Below are 19,882 nucleotides of genomic sequence, written 5' to 3' on the forward strand. Positions count from 1 at the left end.
TTTCTTAACTTTGACATATTCAATACTTTTTTAGAACAATGTTTTCATAAAAAATACATCTGTTGGTGAATGATATACAAATTTCATACTTTTTATTATCAGATTCATAGGAATCTGTAAAATTTAGGATGACAAGATGGTGAAATTGCTGTTATCAATAAAAGTATATCATATGATATAAAAATAAATGTATAAAATATAAAGCATTGTAATTTATTTTGGCATAATTGCATTATTTTAATATCAATTGTTTCTGCCTGTTTGTATTTAAAATCATATATCAATTCGTATCATTAAAAATAACATTCCTTACATTTCATCACTTTCAAAAAAATAATTGAACTGTACAACAGTAACAATGTATAATGATTGTCACTTCCTTCTGTTTTTGTATTAGTACAACTTAACACACTCAATCTAAGTTAAACTACATTAAAATATCATAGTCTCGAGCCACTTACATATTTTATAATATAAAATCAATATTATGTATATATATATATATATATAACAGTCAGCTATCACCTTTCAATTTGTATTTTGGTGTTTAATTCTTCATTTTATGCTTTTTCTATTTTTAATCAATATTATAAAATGTGCCCTTTGCTAACATGTCCTATCTATTACAGTTTTAGGTTTCCCAGCTGAATAAGATGATGTAGTGATAGTTGAATTAATTTGTGATGCATTCGTAGCTTGTAAAAAGTTAAAAGTTGAATTTAACTCAGAAGACAGCTCTACAATATAAAGAGACAATATCCTTTTTATATCAATATTTTAACCCATATTTCACTATTTCCCCCCTGAAAACAATTTAAATTTATATACAATTTCAGTAATATCATTTTTTCAAAATAAAACAACCTAAACATCAAATTCTGCACCATCTATCTTTTCATCTGTTATCCATGATATGAAATTTACACATGTTTGAGCATCTAAATACAGAAAGCTCATAAGCATTCCTTCGACGTAGCCTAAAGCTAGGCCTGCACCAATATCGATAATATAATGTCTTCTCATTAAAATTCTAGACATGCTCACAGCAAAAACCCACGCTAATAATAGTGTAAGATAAATATCAGACACAGGCCACAAATATTTAAAGAAGTAAAAAATAAGCAACGAACGAGAACTATGGCCCGATGGAAATGAATACTTATCAGGGCCCATTGATAGAGGATCATCGTTAATTGTTGGTCGTCTTCTTCTTGTACCTGCTTTCACTATCGCAACAATAATAACATCTAATAGCAGAGCTAGAAATATAACAGTATCAATGGTAATGTTGTAAATTATCTTCATAAAATATTATACTTTTAGATGTATTGGAAATTAGTTGCTCACCTATCATCAAATTAACCTGCATTTGGTACAAATTCTTATTGTTAAGGATCCAAATTAACGCAAGTAATGATGCTATCCAACATATGCCGTGGCATGATATCTACGCAGGATAGGATTAATTACAGATTGAAAATTTGTATAGACGTGAAAAATTTAATACACTCTGTTTAATATTATTCAGACCAAAACAGAAGCATACCTCTAACATTCTGTAATGCATTTTCAGATGCTTCAAAGGCACTAATTTTTCCGCACATCTTACAAAAGCATTTGTTAGCTTAATGTCCAAGTTTAATATGTTTCTTAACATTGGTGATATTTGTCTTTTATCACTCTGAAACAAACATTTTATAAATACATGTATTATATGCTTTACTTACAGCCATAGTATATATTATAATATACTTTTACTACTAGGTATGTAAGATATAAGTTAAAATGTTTGTTAGTTGACACATTCAACATTTTAATATTTTTTATAAAAATAAAGTAAGCTAAAATTGGATACTAGAAAAGATACCTTGTCCATAGTGTATTAAAAATAACGTACTTGTACTAAATATCAGCAATTTTTATCAGAAATATTGTCAGCACTAAAGTATGGCATTTATAATCTTACACTGCTGTTATCTATGAGTACATTCATGTTACCTATATGTATATTATCAGATATTAAAGGGATACAGTCTATATATTCCATTTACAAAAAGTCTAAATACTATGTTGACAAAAATTACTTGAGGCCATTCTCAAAGAGGGCGACACGTGCGGCAAAAAAATTCGAACAGTTTCAAACCGATAATTGTTTGGTCTCGTTATATTGCGATCTCGTGTCGTTTCATCTTAATTATCGTAAATTTCAACCACAGCTTGACGCTGCTTTAAGTTTTGCGGATAAAATGAATATATAAGTTTTTCATTCACTAAACAATGGATAAATGAGAACGAAAGGAAATTAGCAGGTAAAAATTAGAAGTAACGTACAATAGTCAAAGTATCAGAGAGATATCTGGTTTGTAAATTGATCAATGAATTAAACATTTCTTATTTCGACGACTATTCGATTAGATTACCCAAGTTACTCGAATACCTCGAAATATTCTACAGTTTGATATTTCATTTCGTATGATCTGATTTGTTACCCAATTATTAGCCTAATAAAGTTAGACAAAAAACAAGCTGTCGAGGAAACTGAAACTTTTTTTACAGATACTTGCGACAGTTTATTACATATGAAATAATCTGCATTTACTTGTACTATAACTTGTTATCTTGTAGGAAACATACTCGCAGTATACCGTAAGTAACCAGGAGCAATGTAGCAGGGAACATAATGCATGATCACACAAGCAGAGTGACAATGCCATGAGTGACAATGTGATTTCGTGCCAAAAGATATGGAATTGGAACTTCTTTGTGATCAATATTTGCAGAAGATTATGACACAGTTGATTTTAAAAAAGAAACAAGAGGAGACAGAAAAATCGTTTCTGTCACAGTTAGCGAGAATAGATAAGGAATATGATCGTAATGAAGAGAAATTATTTAAGTTGAAAACTAGAGAATTGGATATAATAAATTTAACCAAAATACAGGATGATACTAATTCATAACTGTCAGATGTAAAAGCTGATACTAGTAAGTCATGTGCAGGATATCATTTTCCTGAGATGGCATACTTTTTATAAAAATTAATATTTGTTTTGATTGTAGAAAAAGAAGATATTGAAACAGTAAAAAATATTTTATTTCAATTATGTAGCCTTCTGCAACCGTTAGATGCACTTCCTCTTGATAACATAATACTTCCCGATACACCTGAAGAGTAGGAAAAAATGTGGAGGATGTTAAAATTATGTTGAGAGAAAAATGAAACATATCAAAGTATTAACAGTGATTTAGAAGAGTTTGCAAGTACTTTTAATGATGTCCAAGATCATGAATAAAGGTATTTGAAATAGCAAAATTTTTATTCCTATGATAGTTATATCATGTAATTATTATGTTTTTAGATTGGAGAAAGTGCTTCATACTTTACAAGGTCTTGTATTGAAAAGTGCATCTATGTCTCTAATGCAAAACGACGATTAATAGATACGAAATGGTGTGTTACATTTAAAATTCGAAATATTTGACACAATTAAGTATTATCAAGTAATATTTTTGTAATAAAACATTAAATCAAAATATTCTATTACCAATTTTTGGTATTATTCTCATATTTAACGTAGGAAACATATGTAGATAAACTTGTAACCTATGTTTAATGACTTATTTTATTAACTAATACTATTCCACATAGGATAATTCGTACAATAAGCAAGAGGTCGCCATATTCTGGAATTTAATTGGAGCATTGTAATTATTAATCAGTAGCCGGCAACACATTGGCGATTATACTAAATTGCTTGACTGAATGAGAGAGGTATAATGAAATGAAATGTCACGAAAAGAGAAATAATTACTTTTTCCGATTTAACGAAGAATATGTATCTCTATAAACTTCAGGATACACCGTGCAGCTTCGAACGATGATAGCGCTGTCGACGGAATTTCTTTGAAATCACATCGTATACGCTGATTGGCGAGTTAGAAGATGGGGCTGGAGTCGTATGTACGCATGACCGCGACCTTTCGCCATATTTAATTTTTCCCAAATTTTGCGAGTCGACGTTGCGAAGGAAATCGAAAGAACAAGGATCAGTCACGAGCGAACGACCAATTTAATCAAGCCGAATAGACAGCCGTGGATCGTTCTCATTTGATAAGCGGATGGTGATCGAGATGGAAACAACGCGGCGCAGGTCGCGTAACTCGCATGCATCCAACCCCCGCGGATTTTTCCTCGCCCGCGCGCGATTTTATTCTGCGCATGGAAAGCAATTTTGCCCAATCATAAATAGGGCTATTGTGGGGGGATGGTGTATGCTGCTGGCGCATTTCATACATCCGAGTGTAATGGTAACCAGATAGAGGCGTCGCGCGGGGCTATCGGCCGGTTAGCATCGTAAATACTTACTATTTACTTCCGCTGAAAAATTTCCTCTTCTTTTACTCTCGTTCTTTTTCCCTTCTTCCGTTTCACCCCTATCTTTCTTGTACCGTTTTTTTTCCTCCTCCAGTTTTCTATCTATCTCTGTCTTTCCTATGCCTATTTCTCTCTCTCTTTCTCTCCCGTCTCTCTCCCTCTCTTTTTCTCTTCCCTTCTCTCTTCCTCCTGCGCGCTGTATTTTTTTCTCGCGGCGTGGAAAGCTTACGTATGACGTACTCTGTGCACGGAACGGAAGTAACGCAGCGTGATGCACGACACGTCTGACGCGCGCGCGCTCTCTCTCTCTCTCTTTTACGTATCTATGTGTATGTGTCGCAGTAAATCCCGTTTGTGCGTGTAACGTACGTACGGTCGAGCGAGTGATCTGTGACGTCAGTGGTCCGATCGGTTGTCACCTGTCAAGCCAACGTATCTTTCGTCTTACCTCGACAGTCTCGCTCATTCACATTTCTCTGTGTATCGTAATCTCTCTCTCTCTTTCTCTCTCTGTCTTCCTCTTCCTCTCTCTCTCTCTCTCTCTCTCTCTCGTTCTCTCTCGCTCTTCCATCTACATGTACACGCGCACACACTCGTACACACATTGCGATCCCTAAACCACATCTCTATCCCTTGCTCTCTTACTTTTGCTCTCTCTTTTATTCCATTGCACTCATACCAGCCAGCCTCGTGCCGACCACGCAATCCGATCCATTTCCCTCCCCTGTACTGTCTCCCTCTGCTCCGCGAGTACCACCAACTAACCCCCTCTCTGCTTAACCCTCGCGGTTCTCCCCTTCTCCTCTCTTATCCTGCCGTTTCTTCCGTCCACCCACTTTGTACCCCTATTTCCACCCGGCCACCCTCTTCTTCCCTCTCATCGTTATGCCAGCTTCCATCCTTGCCCACCCATTTTCTCTCACTCTTTTCGGTGGTGGAACCAGTGGCGTAGCCGTACAGTGGTAACTCTCCTCGCTGGAAGACGAAATATTTTCACTCGTCGCGGGACAGATATCACCCCCACGAATGAACGATGTTACTCGAAACTCTGATTCGTAAGGGATCCTGTTCGAAGGGAAACAGCCAAGAGAAACGATCGTCTGGTAGAGAAAGAGGTAGAAGGTAGCATCGTGTATAGAGAGAATCGAAGAATCGTATCGGTACGAACGGCGTACGAGAATGAAAGAGTCGAGAGACAGATGGGAAACGGCGGATAGCCAGGCTACACCATTGGTCAGTAGCGTGTATCTCTCTATTCGTCCATCTCTTTCGAGCTGCCAAAGTGCTCTCTTTTCGCGGCCTTCCCTTCCACGCTGTCCAGGCTGGTAGCTGCCACCCCCGCGCGCGCGGTTCGCCCTTCCCGGTCGCCTCTCTGTCGGGCCGAAAAGCGAGCCTTTGAAGCAACGGGAGCGCGACTACCACCCGTACCCACCGGCACCAGCCCTCTCTCCAACCCCTCACTCGCGCGTTGGTCGCCGGGCTGCCACCCACCGATATACACCCCGCTCGCACCGCTCGCCGCGACGACCGCAGACACAAAAACAATAACAAATCGATTCGCGAGGGCAATGGGAAGGGGTCAGCGAGAGGTAGAACGACGAAGAAGAGAGGCAGAGTAGAGGGAGGATGGCTGTACCGTACATCTCTTTCTCTCTCTTTCTCTGTCTCTTGGCTCTCCCTTCGTCTCACCCCGCTACTCTTTCCCTCGCCTTCTCCCCGTACCCCTTTCTGGATATTGTATAGAGAACGTTATGCTAAAGTATGCATACACGAGGGTCGGTCCAATGGTCAGGAATCTCGCGAGTTCGTTCTGCGGCAGCACGTATCCGGACGTATTTCTCCGTACCAACCCCGCCGTACGCTGCCGTCTCGTCAGAGAGGATCCGCGTGCACGTTAAACTCGCGCACCGGCGGTACTGCGTAACTTCCGGTCGACCGGCGGTCCTGACAGGAATCGGCTGTGTTTCTTCCTACCGTACATAGAATAGAACCGGGTGAAACGTGCCCGTTTCTGGGGGATGATTTACCGTAATGACGATCGGCCTGAATCGTGGTAGGCCACCGGACGGGCATCCGTAAGGAATCTTTTATTACGTTTATTTCGTTTATCATCCGTTCGACGTTTTTATGTACACGGACACCGTTCACGCTTCGGATGTCCCTTCTTTCTGTTCGGCTGCTCTATCGGCTTGTTTGCTCGCTTATGCATTAGCAAACATCCCTGCGATTTCTCCCTTTGATGTTCACACGATCGGTTCTCGAGTATGGTTTATTCGTGATTTCCTTCGTTGACAAGCTTCATTTTAACATCTCTTTTTTATGTTTTAGCGGTTCTGGACCGCTTTGTTTCTTTTTCTAATTTAGTTTTTTATTGCCAAAGTTGTTGTGAACTTTAGTTTTGCATGCTCTATCTGTCTTTCTATCTTCCTTTGTTCGATTTCATGCAATTTTTTAATGTTAATATGCTTCTTTTTAATCAGATTCTTCTTATGTCATATTACAACTATTAAGCTGCTCGCAGTAGTTATTAGAACTAGTTGTTTATTTAATGCGTTTCAGTTGGAATTTCTGTTTGATGTTCTTGTCACGTAAAAAGTGGTAGAAATCAGAAGTTTCGATCTCGAGAGACTTGATATCTTAAATTGAAACGGAATTTTGCTCGGTCTCACGCGCAGTGCAGATCTCTTGTTCGGAATTACCGATTCCCACGATTGAATATCGCATTCCTTGGGATTACAGTACCGCGGTTTGCATTTCGTTTCGTAAAAAGATTGTTCTGATATCTGTTCATTTAATTTTTACAATTGTACCACTCTACTTAACTTTATCCACGTTTCTCGCATTATCATTACACTTCACGCTTTGTCAAATTCCGTTCTTTTTCCGCGTACTACACTTTTTTACGCGAGGCAATCTTGGCTCCATTATTTCCCGTCGGAAATGAACGCGTTGCATTTGTTTAAATTACAACGCGGTGGGTCCAATATTTTCGTGTTTATCGCCGCGGAGGATATATGAAATAGTTAACAAAAAAGAGAGGCCAATTTCGCGGATTCGTGCATCGAAATTCAGTATTTATGTCCATCGTGTGACGCAATTCCGGTTGGAAATTATTCCGGGAACATTACCCGCGGAAAGAAACGGAAATTCGATGGATGTTACTTGAATAGAATATTTGTTCGCATTATCGACACTTGATTTATGGGATAATACGCAGAACACCGCAAATGACAGCGACAAATAATATATTTCCTCATTTCGGTGCACCCCCGTTTCGTTCGTCGAACGAGCCCGACGTGTGCACCGGCGAATCGATAAATTATTTAACAAATAATCTCGTCTTCGCAGGATATTTTTAATTAATTCGCTGTTATTAAACCGACGCAGAATCGCGAGCCCGGTCTCAATAGCAGGAGCAACGATACCGGACGAACGATCGGCCGATCAGCGTAAACAAGCGAAATTTCCGTCTTGTGTCCGCGACTGGAACGTCCGATCGATGAACATATTAACAGACATATTTGCAGTGTTATTTTTACGTAAATTCGCTCGACGGATGAACGAACAGCGGCGGGGATAGGTCAGGAACCGGGGAAATTGGAAGCACTCCGGTTCGTTTGGACATTTTTAAACGGGAACGGTCATTAAAATGATTACTGTTTTCCCCTGGACGGTTCCGCGTATATAATGAGCGCCGGTACACCAACTTCCGCGAATAATGAGTTCTGAACTCGTTCATCGTCGTCCCTATTTATTAAACATTATAAAACACGCTGCGATTAAATGCCGCGCGTCCGCCGAAACTCCGTATCAGAGTTGGTGCGCGCCGCTTTGTATTTTTAACGTTACGGAATAAAGATTTGAAGAGGGACAACGGTTCGCTCGAGTCGCGTTTTCCTCATCGCGGCTAAATAACAAGTGGAAACGTGGTCGAGGCGAGTTGGGAAGAGATCCGTTCTTCTCGACGACTAATTACAAACGGAATTAAAGGAACGATTTGAACGGGGATCGCGGCACGGTTCGTGCTCCCCCGGCTTTTATCGGGCAATTTTCGATATTTTCGCGTACGTTTTCATACCGACAAATGCAATTTTCCCACCTACTTTGATCCCCGACGCTTTGACGGGCGACGTCGACTGAAATTGTACACGCGTCCCCGTATCTCATTAGGAAAATCTATTGTAATTCCCCTTTTGTCGTCGACGCGATCGCGAGCGTTCCCGCCGCGGTGAAAATTATCTTTGTTAATTTATTAAGTATCACGTCGACGCCGCGGCACGTGAGAGCAAACGTATTAACGCGTACGCGATAATTACGAGTCCATTGTGCAGAAGCTTCCAATTATTTCCAACGGTTATCGGACGGCTTCCGTTAAGTCCCCTCGTTTCCACCGGTCGCACTCGTTTCTTCGGAAACCGACGGCGTTCCTTAACCCTCGAACCAATTCACGAGGACAGGAAGGACCAAAGGAACGAGGAGACCGTCTCGAAACCTACATACATGCGCGACTTATTAAAGATCGGTCTATTTTAACGTTGGTCGCGTAATCTCATCTATCTTTCATCGGAGTCGAGATTTAACCAGCCCTCCGTCGTCGGAGGGATGCAGATTGGAAGGATCGTGTCGTAGTGGAGGGGCGAAAACAATGAATATCGCCTTTTCCATTATCCCGTTCCCTATTTTAAGCTCCCCTGCAACAACTTATTGGCGAAAGTTTGAAAATAGTCTATCCGCGACGTTCAAGTGGGGCGTCTGATTAGAATTGAAATCGTATACCTCGGTCCCCGTGGCTCGGAACATCGGGCAGGGACAGTTTCGGGCACGCGTCTTGGTGGAGTGTATCTCGTCGAGCAACGTTCCTGTGTTCCAGATGGAATATGGGATCTGGAGTCTTCACGCCGCGGGTGAACTTTGGGGTGACCCGCGTCTCGCCCGAAGGCATCCGATTCTGCCGCCAACCGCGACGCAGCTGCTGCCGAGGGCCGCGTTCGCCCTGAGCAGCCTCCACAGGCCGGATATGGTGCCGTTGCCGTTGACTTCCGCTGGCCCGCTCTACGGGCCCATGGAGCTTGTCACGAAACGCGAGGGCGAGAGGGACGGGGTTAAGAAGGAGGACGCTGAAGAGGAGAAATACGACGACAACGAAGGGAACATCGAAAGAGCTGACGAAAACGATAACGAGGTATGGCGGGTCGAGACTCTTTTCCTTCTTTTTTACTATTACTCGTTATTCAGAAAATATCCATTCATTTCGTTCCTTTTTATAGCGATATAGGAACATCTGATATTCGTATCAATTGAGATAACAGTTTGGAAACAGAATTTATGTTTAACAAGTTCGATTAGAGGGAAACACTATTTTTTTCTTAGATCGGTAAGAGAACTTAAATATCGACGATATGATTTCAGAAGGTTGGTAGAGTCGATTTTTTAATATCAGTTTCAGAAAAAAGATTTTACGTGCAAATTTTATAATGGATTTTTATTTTTTTTTAACTTATATCTAGTTCTGGAAGGAGTACCTCCCCAACGATCAGTACTTTCTTGTATATCCTAAGTTCTCTCGAAGCATGTGCCAAAATTCACAAGCATAGCAAGTAGTGCCATCAAGAGACACAGAGAACACTTTTTGCCACTCGGTGTCTCTTGATTAAGCCAACTACGTCGCTGGTATAATGCCAGGAAACTTTCTCGGAAGTAAAGTCCAAGTTTACACCGGAAACTATTTCATTTGCAAGTTAGACCAAAGACGTAATGAATTTTTACACGATCGCGCAGACTTCTGTACCAAAAGAAAGCAACGACAATGAGGATGCCGGGGAGGAAAGCGACACCGGAAGTACGAACAGCTCGCACCGTTCGGCCAACAATAATCTACCAGCAAAGTTACTCGATCCCATGGCCTACTTGACTTTTGACAAGGTTTGTCTTAAGTTAAGCTTCTTAAGTTAGCTTTTTTCAATATTCTAATGCTAGAGTAATCAATCGTTATTTGATTTATTCCAAAGAAGTTGCTAGAATCAGCTTAAAGTATGTTTCGTGTTTCAAAGGGCCTAACAGTTCATTTTTTGACGTTATTTGTCTCTGTATCACGACACAGACATGCAATAACCAGTTACTTTTGCAACAGGAAGGAACAGTTACTCCGGTTCTAAATGGCTGGGTCCTCGGCGCTTACACCGCCATGCTTGGAAGACTTTCAGCGGCGACCGCGGCCCTCGAGGCTACAGAAATCCCAAACATTCCGTCAGACAGCGACTCCGAGAGCGAACATTCGTCCTACACCGAAAAGTAAGCTCTCATCCAGTTATCAATCCCTTTTTTCAACCTGGACGGTGTAACACTGAAATGTTCTTAATATGTTCTCTGGTCTCTTCTCATTAAAATTTCTCGTGTATACCTGCATGATAAATCAAAAGGAGAAGACGTTCGAGATGACGAGCGCAACGCTTTTACTTAACACACCACGGAATCGATAAAACGAGACCAATGAATCTCAAACAGCAAATCTTCCTGCCTGCTCAACAATGCGAGCGCGTTTCTAATATTTCAAAAATTCAAAGATATATGGCGTCGTAAATCAACAGCTTTGAAGGATATCGACCAGCGTTGAGTTACGACCGATCTATGAACAACGATTACGAGATTTGGAAAAAGAAGAATGCTGTTTTTCATCCTCTAGAATTCTTCGTATAGAATGGTTCTGTGTTAAGACAAGTATCTTTTTTTATTGGGGATAATATTATATAGACTGAATCATTTGACATGGATCATTTATGGATATACCAACACTCTTAAAAATATTACTTTTTCATAAGAAGCTGGAATATCACTTTGTAGTTTTAATAGAGCATCGCATATTTTATTATTTGCATTACTTAACATTGCAGTAATATGTAAAGTAATAGCAGTTACTACTTTCAACTTCATTAATTTTGCAAATTAGTCAGTGTTGTTTAATTGAACAGAAATAAAGTTTTTAATGACTTTTCAGGTCTCGAGGAAGCAGTCCAAATGTTAGCAACACGCATCGCGGTTACTCCTGCGGCTCTTGCGACGTGGTTGCGCCGACGAGGCCGGCTTTGCGAAAGCATATTGTGGATTGTCATCCACCCATTCCCAGCACAGAGACTGGAGAAACGAAAAGTTGTCCGTCCTCGGGCTGTGACTTCACCACGAGTAGCAGATGCGAGATGGAGACTCATGTGGCTGCGCATGTAGCGCAGGGGATGACACCCACCGGGAAGAAGAGATCTCTTGCATTGCAACGCGTCAGGTATAGGTACTTAACACTTGCTTCAACTACTGTACCTATATCGTCGAACGTTGCATTACTTTCAACTCAATGAGCGTAAACCACTATTTTATGGAACATTAATGTTATATCTTTCCTTTCAACGATAGGAAATAAAATATTAATTTATCAGAAATTTAGTTAGAAAAACCAGAGTAGAATGAATAAATGTGTACGACAATTGATCTAGCGTACAAGTAATGCAACTTCGTCTTCCATTAAGTTCAGCTAAGTAGTTCCTACTCTTTGTACTGTTCGGTGCGTAGATACGAGAGGGAAGAGTATCGATGCTCGTTGTGTTCGTACGCGTGCACCATCGAGAAGGCGTTCCAGAGGCATTTGAGGGCACACGCGAAAGGCACCGCGCCAGAAACAAGGGTAAGCTGCGCGGTTTGCGGCGCGGACAGGTCATCGGAGGTCGACCTGAGCAGGCACATGAGGAGGCACCGCGACGACCGATACTTCTGCTGCGACATTTGCATCTTTCGCACGGTACAATTGAAAAAGGTAATACTTTTTTCTCGCCGCCCCCCCGTCTCCATAGCACAAAAGGAAACTTCGTTATTGGTGAATGGCGATGCATACAATCGCGAAACGCTCTGACAAGCGGAATCAATGAACTTCGATTGTTTCGAATTCAGCCTCCGAGTGAAATGCCACGTATAAACCCCAGTCGGATCGTAAATTTTACGATATTTCGCCGATCCTTTGAATTTAGAATGACTGGGCCATTTTACTTCTATCTGTAAATCAAAGAGTTTTCGTTATATGTAAATATATTGCACGAATGGGCGGTTACGTAATCCTCGAGTATATTCAACACTGATATATAGCAGACTTTGGTATAGTGCAGGAATGACAAAAATGAAAATCCCCGGTGGACAAGATATTGGAGTTAAATAATTGAAAATCTCATCAGATGCAGTTGTATTCATGGCTGCGATATGGAACGCTACACGATGCTTATCGAAGAAGATACAAATTAGTATATTATAAACCGTGATGTAGCATGTAAGATATGGACACTAACTGGTACTTAAAAGCGTCTTGATAATTATAACTCATTATGGTGTTAAATCTTTCAGTGAGTATTAACACAAAACAAACAGTGAAAGAACTTAAAGGAGCTACTTTATGAATACCTTTAGAACTTTTAACTTTGTACCTATTCTATGATATTCGTTCAAAACGAATGAGACAATTTGTAAATGATAGAGTACAGTGTTCAATGAGTTACTAATAATTGAATTTTCAATCTTTGATTAGCTTATCCAGCACCGACGAATGCATACGGGCGAGAAGCCGCACCTCTGCCCACACTGCGCGTACAGGAGTGCACGTCGCGACAATCTGCGTAGCCACGTAAGACGAGTGCATAAAAAGGAGAACCTCTATTGCGACACGTTCAGTCCGCGTGGTATGCTACTGACGCCCACGATTGAAAGGGATACACCTCTGGTGCAGAGCCCGGAATCGTCGCCGTCCTCCAACTCAGAGTCCACGAACTAGCGAAGCAACACGAAGAAGGGATGCTTGAAGAGAAAGCGTAAAGATCTCGCCGAGAATCGGACGGTCCGTCGTCGTTTTACACGTCCTAACTTTGTCAATATTGCAACTTAGGTATTAGAATTGTCGGAGAGATTTTACATTGGCAGACACGGCTCATGTCGTCACTATTCGAGCTTTTATGAAAATTTCTGTCTCTTGATCGTTTCGAAAATGGAAGGAAATTCTATATATTTTATATATAGATATCATTTAAACGGGGAATTGAATGTTTAAAGAGGAACGTGAATTTAATTTATATTTATTTGGTTTAGGTATCTGATAGCTGGTAATTATGACGCGAAGTCGGCGAAAGTTGTAGGTAGCTTTAAGTGACAAATAGTAACCGCGATGGAGGATTTCGAGCAAGACTAGTGACGATGAGGATAGTCAGAAGTTGTAAAGAAAGTATAATAGTTTTGAAGCATTTTCCAAAATCGTTTTCGTCGCTCCTTCAAGAATGTTGCAGTGTCCAATTTTTATGCCGATCGTGAAATATATACGAATCTAATGATAGACTGCAAAACAATGTATACGAGTAAACTAAAACCGAAACGACAACTAAAGGGACTATGATAACACGGCGCAACTTCTGGCTAATTACGATAAAGTTTGCCGTTAGTAAATAGGAATTATGTAGAGAATTGCATGCGAACGTCGATAATTCAATCTAATCTTCGAGTTCTAACGTGATCTTATTATTAGCCGATTTAATTATCGAAGTCTCTTCGTTGATCAGAACGTTGATGAACGAGATTAAAGCTGCGCAATGGTGCTAGAATCGTAGACTGGATTATAGAGGAAGACTGAAAGTAAGTGACGCTTTCACGATATAAAATTCGTCCTTTGTTTCACTTAACGCCATGATTCAAGCGAAGAATCAGTGATTATTAAGACTGCTGTCCTATACTGATGGCCAAGGGGACCTCATGTTGTAGATGCATACATTTTGCTTATTCTTCTATAAAATTGCGAGAAGAAAAGAATTGTGTCAGAAGAATTTCACGCACGTGTCTATAAATTAATTTCATATTACGACGTTAATTAATTTCTAATAGAAAAGGAGAAATTGATGATTTGATGCAATTAAATATCTCTACCGCACGGAGTCCTCTGGCCTCTGGGAAAGGTGCTATTTTGCAAAAATAATTTTACTCTTGCGTCCTTCCATATTTAAGCTCCAACTACGATTATAATTACCTAACCGTATAATTATGATTGTTAACAGTATTATTGATAGTGATATACATTGTTATTATTATTATCATTATTATTATTATTAATATCACTATTATTATTACCGCTATTATTACTATAATATTTAGTAAGTAAACGCGAATGTCGAGTATTATTCGTACGAAATATTCAGAGTCGCAACGATGCGTTACAAATGTAATAGCGTGTACGATGTGTTCGTTAATAATTCGGGAAAGAGGTAGCCTTGGAGAATTTTATCGAATTTCATAGAGATAACGGCAAGTGTGACGTACAAGTCTTCTGTTTCCGATCGATAATATAATATATGTTGGCTTAAAAGTTACGCAAAAGAGAAAAAAGAGAGGTGAAACGCAGCGTGCGACAATGTCGTTGAAACAGTTTCCTTTCGCGTGTTTTAAATAAATAGCTAAGGAATCGTACAAGCCGTGCATAGAGCACAGAGTGCAGGATTTTCCAACGAAACTAACGAATATGCAACGCGACTTTCTTATGTGTCTCAGATATAACTCGTAAGTCAACAAGCTGTAGTAATCCCAGAATGCAAACCAATTAACAATTACCATCCGTAATAAGCAAGCTTGCTGGTATTCTCGCGGGAATGCTTTGTTCTCACTTGACGACAATGGGAATTATTATTATATAATGTCGCAAATTTTTCTCTCTTTACAATCGAAGACCGTCCCCACAGAAACGATTCGACTGTGTCGTGCATTTCCTGCTGAAAAGGAAAAAAGAAAAACAAAAAAATCAAGAAAAAAAAGGCTGGGAGTGGTGATAAGGCGATGCCCAATATACATATAACATAAATGTGTGTCAATTTTTAATGTATTATAACTACGTTATAGTCGATAACGATTTTTAAAGGGAAAGATAACAAGGCATGGGAAGAGGATGCGCAACGTTATGGCTGCGATTAGCATATGCGCCACGTTTTTTCTCGTCCGAGACGGCAACATTTTGCATTCGGTAAAAGGAATAAAGCGACTATAACATGGCGGAGAGAAATAATTACGATTGATCGTATTGGCCAAAGAATTTCAATCCGTTAATACACTTTTCGGAGTAATTGAAAAAGGATATTTATATTAATCGAATAATTTTTAGTAGCCAACAAATTGTTTAATATTTTGGAAGCTGTTCATTCTAGACTTATCCAAGTAATTAAACGATTATCTGTTTAAATAAGTAGATTCTACTAATTACTTTAAGACTAATATATTAATAACAAGTGTAACTTTCAGTCAAGGTTCGATTAACAATTTTTAAGGGTAACGTAACGATGACTTAAATACTAGTCGATCAATCCGGGGGAAATTGATTAACATTACTCTAAATTACACATTTTCTCCGCCAATTTCAATACACGTACTTGTAATGCCTTTAATGATGCATGATTTTGCATACAGAGTGTCCTGAGCTTAGCTAAATTTTGGGGGCTTCATCTATACATAAATCTTCTATAAAGTGTATCAGGAAATATTTTGCTACAGACTTATAAACTAGTATTGTACACATGAAATAAGTAACTACGCACCAGTGGATTACATCATTGCGTTATTGTAATTACATGTTTTTTATCGTGTATTAGCAATTGCGTGCCGATAATTCCGCACCAGGCTTATATTCGAGCACCGAAGCAACATTTTGAAACGAGCAATTCAAAATGCTGAATAACTATTCTTTAGAATTTTATATTATTTTGGGATCATTAACAACACACAATTATCAATGTATGCTACGTTTGTTGTACGTGTACAATATTTGTTTGTAACTCTGTAACAAAGGTTTCTGGAAAGTTTTGTACATTTCTTGAGGACACTCTCTATGCGAACGCCGTGACGGAATTCTGATCGTCAGGCAAAAAGAAAAACCGAGGGGGATCGTCATCGTCTCTTTCATTTCTTTTTGGACTTTTGCGTATGCTACGCGCAATATAGTATTTTTGGTACACGGTCGTGTCGCGATTGCGTCCCATTGGGTATCGCGGAACGATGATTGTTGATCGTTGGTATATATCGGTGCGTTGCGTATTGTATTTATATTGATAACTCTATTTTTGATAAGAACTCGATTAATTATTCGATTTCGGGTGTTGTTGGTTCTACGGTCGCGTTTAGAATAATTTCATATAGCTTTTAAGGTGTCGAAGAGACGAATATCCGGAACATCGTCCATGTTCAACCGAAATGATTGTATTCTTCGTTCAGATAATTTAACTGGTCTATACATTGTTTATTTTTAATGTAACGTAAACAATCTAGGCGAGCGTTATTATCTTTACTACATAACATTGGTGATATTATCTGGAAACTTACAGCGTGCAATTTAAATATGTGGACTACTATAATTTTCTCACAACGAAGAAGGATAATTATTATTTTACCTCATTGTGTGTAGCTGACAGTAAGATTAGTTGTATCGTTCTTCTTCTTACAATCTAATCTTGTTTCGCATGGATAGTCCTACTCAAAAGGAACTCCATTGCACACTTCAGTTTAATAACTTAACGTTTTTTCTTTCCAAGCTTTACGTTTCAGAAAGATGTTACACTTAGAAATGGATAGTATACCTGTGTCCGAATATTGAATTATTCGCTGTACGTGTAAAGTATCTTTTTTGCAAGTTAAACTACTCCCACGCAAAAATCTCATTTGAATCGCAATACTGGAAAAAATGTTATTTACTCGATATTGGCTTTTTATGATCATGAGACAATATCTGATCCTACCGTTTCATCGTATACGACAATTATTCCATACATATATATACATATATATATATATATATAGTTAACGAAACGTCTCGGATGTAGATAATGTCGAAAACGGCGAGAAAACACAGTCGAACGTAATGACACGATTATTGTTATATACGGAGGTCACTTGTCGCTTGTGAACGGATTGCCTTTCGTGAAACGTACGTAGAGCCTTCTTCGAGCCGAACGTAACGCGAACTCATTGGCATTCTATATTTAAGTATACGGTGGTGCATAATGCGTATATACGATAGCGAAGGTCTTTTTTATTATTATAACGTCGTGTCGTCCGAACGATCGATCTCAGGTGCGTCCGTGGTTTATTCTAATTAATTAATTAATTCTACCGTGCTCGTCGTTCGTAATTGTCGTGCCAATAGTAAGAGAGATGCGAGACAAACAAGTGCGTGCCAAAATGATAACGAGCAATGAGGAACGCGGGTGTATGTGGGTGTAGCGTTTTAAGAGGATGCGAGAGGCTGGAGGCGGCCCGATTCGACGAGAACTCGGATCAGCTCGATCGCCGGTATCGGTTGTTTTTCAAACTCGTTGCTCGACTCGTCGTTCGAGTAATACGGATAATTAATTAACGCGTCCTCGTCGACGCGCGAAAAGGTCGAACGAGAATACCGATCGAGCATCCCGGTCTCGCGCGAGATATACGAACTAGTTGTTACAATCTTTTAACTGTTGAATTTTTGCAGTAGATGGTAAGTGTCTTAACGTATATCTTATATAAACTACACGATAATATATTCTATATTAATGTTTCTTAGATTTACGTGCGAGCGATCGTCCGCGAGCTTTCGTTGATCATCGCCACCGTCGCGACACACGGAGGGCAATAATTAACGGCAAGAGTTAATCCTGATCGATTCTATTGTACAAACACGTGAAGGGAACGGGACCGTGGGCAATCGCCGCTGACGATTTCCCGGGTGCGATCCAAATCTCTGTGAGAAACTCGGCGATTTTCTACGCGAAGCCCGTGGATCGATCGATGCTGGATACCTTCGAGGAATTGACGCCTAACTAAATAATTATGATGTTAACGCACTCGACGAGTCTGTTCACGGACACGAAATTATACCACTCGAGAAGAATCGGATTCCGCAATTTACATGAAACCTCTACAATCGGGATAGGAAATGGGACTAATGGCAAAACTGAAACAGGTGTTTAAATTTGTCGAAGGACGTCCGGGCAGAAGAAAAAAAAAGGTCTTAAACATTAATACAATCTAAATGTGATAATATATTTGCGATATTGAATTACGACGTAATTATTACATATTCTAATTATTAATAACGCCCGAGCGGTGCGGGAGAAGCGAGCAATTTTTTAAGAAGTCCGTCTTATCCGTGTGAATTCAATGGCGTGTGCAGCAACAAGGTGATCGACGAGATCGGATTCCCTTTTTTACGTAAATCGGATACAGGTGCCAGGAGCTTCACAGCGTCTACCATCTCGATCGGCTTCGACTAGTACAAAGTACTCGGATAACTTATTTTTTGATTATCGACGAGAGTAAAGAAAAAAAGGAGGAAAGGGGACGCATAGAAACCGATCACGCGACGAGGAATAAAAAGGTATAAACTATACGAATGTACTCTTTGAGTGCAGACGGTTGTTCAAACCGCGAATATCGAATTGAATCGGAATTATAAATAGAAAAGGGGAATAAAAATAATAATGGTAATAAGAAAAGAAGAAAGAGAAAAACGCGAAGATGTGAAAGAGGAGAATCGTCGCGTCACCTTTATCTGCGTTTGCGTTCGATAGTACACACGGCAAATCTAATGTTCGGATTTACGATTTGCTTCGCGAAATATAAATTAAAAAAAAAGACTCTTGCGCTCTACGCATATATATATTATATATATTATATATATATTATATATAAATGTATGTGTACGTGTGTGGGTGTGCCTAAAGATTTTCTCTTCAGATCTATCTATTTCACTCTGTATTTATCATCTCTCCTCGGCTTTCTGCTCTCTGTCGCGTGTTCCTCGCTCTAGCCAATGTTCTTTAAATTTTTTTTTACCTCCATCTAGAATACGAGAAGAGAGTGGATCGCTTTGGTTGATTCTTAACTGACGACGGCCCCTGACTATTCATCTACTTATCCTATTATTTATTCTTAATTCCATATCGGATACTCTTCTTATACTTCTATGTAATTATTCAATGCGAATGTTTCTTTTTAGTAACAGAATTATTATTGTATCGTTAATACTTCATTTACAATTCTTTACATTCTTATTCGAACAATGGACGTAAAAACGAGAAATGTCGTCAGTTAAGAATTAATTGCGTTGTTTAACAATTGTCTCTCTGTGTTCCGGTTGTACCTATAATATATGATACATATATATATATATATATATTCCAACGATCGTTCCTCTTGATAGATGCAGTCACGGATCCAACTACGTGCGTGCACGGTGCATCTACTTGCATAGATGGCCAAAGCCAATCTCGTGTTTATGGGTTTACAAATAGAAACGGAAATTATTTGTCGATTTCTCAAACAGTTTCGCGTAAAAATGAATATAACATTTCGAAAGAGCTAAGCTCTATTCTCCGGCGTTTGATCAAACGCTTCATTGAGATAGTCCGTTACCCGACCTCTATTGCAGTTGGCTTGACATAAGCTCAATCAGCATATACGCGCGAATCAATTCACGTCAAT

At 39.5% G+C, this 19,882-nt stretch overlaps 2 protein-coding genes, 1 long non-coding RNA gene and 1 pseudogene across 10 annotated transcripts; 2 read left to right on the plus strand and 2 right to left on the minus strand.

Moving 5' to 3' along the window:
- Window positions 1–669: 669 nt before the first annotated feature.
- LOC143428279 (polyisoprenoid diphosphate/phosphate phosphohydrolase PLPP6) lies at window positions 670–3,937 on the minus strand. 2 transcript variants are annotated; one of them, XM_076903015.1, is made up of 4 exons: window positions 1,868–1,961; window positions 1,547–1,681; window positions 1,348–1,447; window positions 670–1,259 (listed from the first exon to the last, which is right to left on the minus strand). In XM_076903015.1, the coding sequence occupies exons 1-4, from the start codon at window positions 1,874–1,876 to the stop codon at window positions 865–867; spliced, it is 639 nt and encodes a 212-aa protein (XP_076759130.1). In that variant the 5' UTR covers window positions 1,877–1,961; the 3' UTR covers window positions 670–864. The 2 variants fall into 2 exon arrangements, with proteins under 2 accessions (XP_076759130.1, XP_076759131.1); XM_076903016.1 differs by lacking the exon at window positions 1,868–1,961 and adding an exon at window positions 3,813–3,937 and having other exon boundaries at window positions 689–1,259.
- On the plus strand, window positions 1,980–3,438 carry LOC143428202 (uncharacterized; annotated as a pseudogene).
- Window positions 3,938–4,120: 183 nt separating the features above from the next.
- On the plus strand, window positions 4,121–19,612 carry LOC143428277 (uncharacterized). 7 transcript variants are annotated; one of them, XR_013102404.1, is made up of 8 exons: window positions 5,549–5,608; window positions 9,246–9,557; window positions 10,154–10,297; window positions 10,506–10,666; window positions 11,370–11,657; window positions 11,936–12,176; window positions 12,936–13,241; window positions 19,602–19,612. XR_013102404.1 is itself a non-coding variant. In XM_076903013.1 (7 exons), exons 2-7 carry the CDS (start codon window positions 9,246–9,248, stop codon window positions 13,176–13,178), a joined length of 1,389 nt encoding a protein of 462 aa, XP_076759128.1. In that variant the 5' UTR covers window positions 4,121–4,151; the 3' UTR covers window positions 13,179–14,194. The 7 variants fall into 7 exon arrangements, 6 of the variants coding, with proteins under 6 accessions (XP_076759128.1, XP_076759126.1, XP_076759127.1 ...); XM_076903013.1 differs by lacking the exons at window positions 5,549–5,608; window positions 19,602–19,612 and adding an exon at window positions 4,121–4,151 and having other exon boundaries at window positions 12,936–14,194; XM_076903011.1 differs by lacking the exons at window positions 5,549–5,608; window positions 19,602–19,612 and adding an exon at window positions 4,274–4,345 and having other exon boundaries at window positions 12,936–14,194.
- Window positions 4,334–4,875, minus strand: LOC143428280 (uncharacterized). Its single transcript, XR_013102405.1, has 2 exons — window positions 4,824–4,875; window positions 4,334–4,616 (listed from the first exon to the last, which is right to left on the minus strand). It is a non-coding gene; the product is annotated as an uncharacterized LOC143428280 (long non-coding RNA).
- Window positions 19,613–19,882: the final 270 nt, after the last annotated feature.

Source organism: Xylocopa sonorina, chromosome 10 (genome assembly GCF_050948175.1).
Source record: "Xylocopa sonorina isolate GNS202 chromosome 10, iyXylSono1_principal, whole genome shotgun sequence".
Classification (NCBI taxonomy): Eukaryota; Metazoa; Arthropoda; class Insecta; order Hymenoptera; family Apidae; genus Xylocopa; species Xylocopa sonorina.

Bases quoted from the DNA above. Each gene is read 5' to 3' on its own strand.
- LOC143428279 (XM_076903015.1), bottom strand. The intron at 1,448-1,546 runs GTATGCTTCTGT...TATCCTGCGTAG, and splicing joins TGCATTACAGAATGTTAGAG to ATATCATGCCACGGCATATG. The intron at 1,260-1,347 runs GTGAGCAACTAA...TTATATTTCTAG, and splicing joins GCAGGTTAATTTGATGATAG to CTCTGCTATTAGATGTTATT.
- LOC143428277 (XM_076903009.1), top strand. From the start codon at position 5,555: ATGAAAGAGTCGAGAGACAGATGGGAAACGGCGGATAGCCAGGCTACA. The intron at 10,298-10,505 runs GTTTGTCTTAAG...CTTTTGCAACAG, and splicing joins CCTACTTGACTTTTGACAAG to GAAGGAACAGTTACTCCGGT. The intron at 11,658-11,935 runs GTACTTAACACT...TTCGGTGCGTAG, and splicing joins TTGCAACGCGTCAGGTATAG to ATACGAGAGGGAAGAGTATC.